Source organism: Python bivittatus, unplaced genomic scaffold (genome assembly GCF_059951505.1).
Source record: "Python bivittatus isolate LINGU-HERP-01145 unplaced genomic scaffold, Pbiv_v1 ctg000020_np1212, whole genome shotgun sequence".
NCBI lineage: Eukaryota > Metazoa > Chordata > Lepidosauria > Squamata > Pythonidae > Python > Python bivittatus.
The window spans coordinates 104252845-104258844 of record NW_028277030.1 but is presented as its reverse complement, the minus strand read 5'-3'; the positions used below and the strand labels follow the sequence as shown (position 1 = coordinate 104258844).

The 6000-nt window shown below is 36.5% G+C and overlaps 1 protein-coding gene across 1 annotated transcript in view; it reads right to left on the bottom strand.

Moving 5' to 3' along the window:
• TOGARAM2 (TOG array regulator of axonemal microtubules 2) overlaps window positions 1-6000 on the bottom strand; it is a 44789-nt gene continuing 38789 nt past the window's right edge. Inside the window, exons 16-17 of the mRNA XM_088131970.1 lie at window positions 4994-5080; window positions 1-1415 (exon numbers count right to left, since the gene is read on the bottom strand). Of these exons, the coding sequence (XP_087988096.1) occupies window positions 1159-1415; window positions 4994-5080 (344 nt within the window). The 3' untranslated portion in view covers window positions 1-1158. The remainder of the gene's footprint in view (window positions 1416-4993; window positions 5081-6000) is intronic.

The following is a 6000-nucleotide window of genomic DNA, read 5'->3' as shown; positions in this document are numbered from 1 at the left end:
CATATTTTTAATAATTAAAACATTTTACTTTTTTAAAGATATTGATCTAATGATGATGGACATTTACACAATCTCAGCAAGTGACAGCTCTCCATATAGAAATTCTGCAGGGATTAATTTGACTTCCAGTGTTTCAGCATGAACTGGAAATCACTGCCGAAGGCTGGTGCTTCTGGAGTATACCCAGACAATTCCTGATGTTCCAAACCCCTCTACTGTATTACTGTATAGATACTTTGCTAATTAAGTGAGGAGAGGCAGATTCAAAAACAATAAATGGAAAATAGTAACAAGTTATATCATTTCTGTTTCCTAACATAATATCAGATAAATGAGATTTTCTTGGTACTTCCAGACAGCAACCAGACATACCTGACAAAAGGCACTGTATGACTGTTCCATTTTTTTCTCCTTGATAGCTTTTATTATGCTAAGGAGGAAAGACAATGAAGAAATGAGAATATACTACACCAGAGTTAAGTGGATGATGTCTGGAAAAACTGCACCATCTCCTCTGTGACAGGTCAGCTGAATGGGGGGGAAATATTGTTTGGAAGTGGTCTTATGCATTTTGAGCCCAATGTTTATATTTCAGATTTCCTCTTCCTCCCTTCACAAACATTTCCAGTAGCTATCTAAGGAATAACTTCACTAGGCAGTCTACATGACAGTTTGGAAGCCACTGCTAACTGGTATTTGCTCAAGCAGAAGAAGCTCAGGCTGACATCTTTCTGTGGTCATGTAATCCATCTCCCTAACTGGCAATCCATAGTGGTAGAGGCAGTATTATGGTTTACCTCTATCACTTTATCACATAATTTTGACAAATATGTATTACATAAATAAAATTCTCTTTTTTATACATATAAAAGCTACAGCTGTGTCATTAATGTATTATTGTCACTAATAAAATCTCTATAGGTCAAAAGTTGAGCAGCTTAAATCTTAAAAAAATAGGTGATTTAATTCTACAGCAAAATATATTATATACATTTTCCATTGTAGATTATTACTATAAGCGTTCAACAGGAGATTCTTACACTTAAAAAATAAAAAGGTTAAGTAATGGCAAGTTCTGTATCATTATCCATCACTTCATTGCTGCTCTCCCTTGAAATGTCACGCTACAGTTGTCCCAGAGACGGTAACAGGCTTTCTTCACTGGAGATCCATATCTAGAAGATCTTGAAAGAGTTTGATCACATGTTGTGGTTGGTTGGAAGCATATTCCTCAAGTTTCAGCCCCATTTGTTTGTGCAAGCTTTTAGCCAGTTTAGAGACCACAGTTCTCACATTTCCACTCTTCCCAGGTAATACCCCATTACCAATCATGTTATTTAGGAAATACCAGAGAACAGGAAGGATGTGCCGTTCTGCAACTTGAGGCTTCCGTGGATAAGCAACAGTCACAAGACCTGCAAAGCAGAAGATTGGAGATCTTCAAATAACTAGAAGTTGCTCGCTTTTATGATCACATTCACAGCACGGAAATTTGACAAGCTGTTCAGACAGTTTGCTTTTCAATGAACAATTGTTAATTTAGTTACGTTTGCCATTATTCTCCTCAAATAAGCATAAATAACATTGCACCATGAAATAGATAACATTAACATTTATTTAAATTTAAGCCTATGCCTAATATTTTCTCATGTTGATGTTAGGTATAAATCAGTACTTTTTAAAAAGGGGAAATATTTCAGGAAAATATTCTGCGGTTGCCTGTAACAGTGGCATTTTTTCTTCTCACTATGTTTCCTCCATTCTTGATTGCTTACATAGGCAATCCTTGCCAGTTGGACTGTATCAATGGACCATGGCAGTAGAGACATAAAGTGGTTTGCAGGGAGAGAGTGAACATGGGGTCGTCTTTTCTAATAAAATTGTCAACAGCTGAAATAAGATTTGTAATAGAACAAGAAGAACTCGCAGAATTGCTAAAAGTGTTGAAATTAGTCCCCATGGACGTCTCCACAAACATATTTCAAGTAATGGAATATAGAGTCTGACTATTTTAACAAACTTTTCAGTACTTTAGGCTGGTACATTGCCAGTATTTACTGCTATCTATTTGAGATTTTGACTACTGACAGGGTGCCACAAACTGGTGTGCAAATTGTGTGCCACACTAACACGTTGCATGAGGGGCAGGCACCAGTTGCAAGTTAGAAAAAAAGTCATTATTCAGGCCAAACATGCAGCTGAATAGAAAACAATGTGCTCTGCGCCGAGAAGGCTGCACATCCCATCTGATCAGTGTCTGGCCTCATCTGCTTTGTTTCAAAAGCCACGTGGCATAGTTACATAGAATGAGACCATCTGAGAAAGAGAAGGAGATTCAGTATCAACAACCTAGGCTCACAAACTTCGTGCATGTACAGTCAGCCACAGAGGCCAGTGACAGACCTATTGCTACAATTAACAAAGAAATGTTCAAACTTAAAAGCCAAGAAAGTCAAAATAGGTTAGAAACAAAAACTTACATAAATGTGATTTGAATCTAGATTATGTTTCATTTTTGTTATTTTATTATTTTTGAAACTTTGTGAATAATTTTGTTACGTAACTATATTTAATATACTTTGAATATTTAAACATTGTTTTGGAGGGGCGCTAAGTGGAATTCTGCATAAGAGCACCTTGTATGTCAGCAGCAGCTCTGACTACTGATGTTTGGTTATTCTTTTCTTTAAAAAAAAGAAATTAATTAAGAACTTAGTTTTGTTCTTAATTTTATCTTCTGTGTTTGTTTGCATTATCGTGCTTTTCCTTCAGCTAAGGTAGAAAGAACGGGATAAATATCCTAAGGTTATTTCACATACTCTAGGAATCTGCAACACCATTGTATCTGTCAAAAACACCAGCCTTTCCCAACCTGATGCACTTGGCTTAGACCCCCGGGTGGTTGGAAGAGGCTGAAATGTACCTTCCATCTGTTGGACATGGAAAAGACCCTTGCTAAATTTTGGATGTTATTTTTCTTGTGGCTTCTCACTTCAGCTATGAGCCTGACAGTGACTTTAGGGAAGTTGCTGTCACAGCCTGCAATGTGAGATAACCATGACCTACCTTATATGGTTATTGTTAGAATTACTGAAACAATGTATGTCAAATGTGTTGCTCATTGTAAAAACTATAGAAATGCTAAATAATAATTTCTGCAACATCTGCTGGACATTTCTTGCAAAGTTACCATTAATATTCTGGCTTATGATGATTACAGCATAGTTCATATACGTTTTCAAGAAAATAATTATTATTAATTATTTATTCAAAAAGTTGAGGGTGGGATATTACATCAAATCTAAAGTCCTGTGTACTCAAAATTTAACCTGTGAAAATATAGCTATTGATTAAGCCAAAAGAAAAAGTAGATATGCACAGTCCATACAGGCTTTAAAAAGAATGCTATTTTCATCCAGAACATTTCACAAGCAGTAAAAAAAACCCCAAAAATTAAATGAACAGAAGTTGGGAAAGTGTACCTCCGATAACAGTTCTGTGCTGTCATTGTTGCACCACTTCATTTATACTGCATAAAACTAGGGATTAGAGGAATAGAGTAAATACTTACTGTTCTACTATAAAAAACATTTGGAAATTTTACTAAATGGATGCTCTACTGATCTTAAATTATCATTATTGCAGTTTTGTGGCTCCAGTGCTTTTTTTCCCACTGGAAAAATTACAGCTCTTGAATGCTGCCTGTTTTTAGTGACTGATTTACAGCATAATAGATGCCTCGGTTATTTATTTCATATACAGAGCTATCTAAAATGACCATATCCAGTTTCTAAGCTGCAACCCTAAACGATACTCTATGGGTCAAATACCAGCGATGCCAGTGACCTTTTGGTGGTATCTGATGAGGATGCAAGAAGTACATCTTGACTCCGGCTATGTCTCAGTGGCCAATGAAGAATGATCGTCATAAGTTGCATATATTGAAGAAACTAGTTTCAGTTTTGGCGGCCTGATATCAGCATCTTGGTGATCTGACCTCAATTAAATATAGCTGTGGATTAGACATCTGGCTAACTTTTGCTTCTGTTGTCCAATAGATTAAAGAGATTGTGGCAATTGCCTTTGGGGTGAGGACACAGATACCAGTTCTCAGAAATCATTTCTGGGTCATCCAAATGCCTAGAAAGGACATAATGACTTTGGTCCAGTAAACCATGGTTTATTTTACTGAGAATGTTCTACCCACATCCTCTTTCCTTCCTCTCATTCCTTGTTAGGAAAAACATTCAGAGTTTGTAAAATCATGGTTGCCTATCTAAAAATGTACACTGTGTTTTAATTCAGACTTCTTGTCAAAGCTTAAATTAGTTTCTTAATTCAGTGGTTTCTTCAGTGTTTTCCAATTACTTTAACCAGACCTGTAAGTACTGTACAAAGAATAAAGGGGAAGGAAAGTGCTAGTAGAAACAACACTTACTTATTGGACCACATCTGAACTGCAGCTAAAGTGGCATATTTGATTCTATCAAATATTCATAAAACTGAGCCAGAAATTTGTGGAAAAACAATTTTGCTTTGCTGATTTTTGGCATCTTTTATTTGGAAATAAACTCAGTGGAGCTCACTAATTCCCCCTCCCAAATACGCTTGACAGATAGAATGGGGCAATATTTAAATCTCTTTAGAGTAAATCATGTATATATTTTTGCAAGATATGCTTGTCTATTTTGGAGAAATAAGCCCAACTGATTCAACTCATTTTGATGCCAATGTTTTCAAAGTGACTGTCCTACCAGTATGTTGCTAGAAACAACATGTCTAAGACTGAGACATATCTGTGCTAATAGGTCAAAGATACTCCAGAGAAAGTGCTGCCCATATACTCAATAAGCAGTCATTCTCATTTCAAGTTTGAAAAGTTGTAAATAGAAATATACTGCCTTGAGCTGCAAATAAAGGAACTCTTTGTCTCCTGCTGTTATCAGAATTATTGTGCAGAAGAAACTCCACACCACACATTGCCTTTTCTGACCTGCCAGACGATCTGTGATATCCTGCAGAGCTCGGCCAGTGATAAAACGCACCCTGCTGGCAAATATTTGAAGCAGCAACAGGTTATCTGAAAGGGACAAACATATTGTTTGGATGGAAACCATCACCAACCAATGAAGAATGGATGTGGGAGGTTACAGAAGTTACCACATAATAAACAATGAACATTTTCAGGTGTTGATGTGCTTGAATTGAGAAGAATTTGTTTTTGCAAGTTTAGAATTGGTCCTACAAGCTAGTATCCTTCATTAATATATGCCAGTCTTCCCCAACTTGGCACTCTTCCAATGTGTTGGGACTGCAATTATCAGAGTTCCCCAGTAACTAATTCTGTCAATTGAAGGCTTTGAAAAGAACTGAGCTTGAAGCAAAATGACTACTGTATGAATATCTTGTCTCAGATACTGCATCTGTGAGAGTCAACTGGCAAACAAAAGTAACAATTAAAAAGGTAGAATTGTACAACTGAAGCTCACACGGTTTGCTTTTGCTTGCAAATAATTAACTAGGCATCAACGTATCTTGCTTGGCCAGACATTCTTTCCCAATGCATCCAAATGTAATCAACACTCCCATTTCAATCCATCTCACACTATTAAAAAAGCAAACTATTTTAAATAATGATATTTTTAAAAGCATACTGAACAAACAAACATTATTTCCCACAAGCAAATTGCCAAATGTTACACATCTGTATTTGTTATATTCAGATGAAATAATCAGATGATGGAAATCCTGGATGCAATTTTGAGAAGTCAGGGGAAATAAACAAGCTTAGAATGATTGTCAGTAGATGGACAGTTTGGAGGTTGCAGTGAAAGAGTAACAGCAGTTGGACTAGATTCTGGGTTACAGTGAAGCAAAGCAAGTGCCAGCAGTTAGGGGACTCAAAAGGTATCAGATAAGCCACTGAGATATGCCAAAAGGCAATCTACATGCTTGCACAAACAATTCCTCTCTTGGGACTCTTCTACCTGGCTATCGACT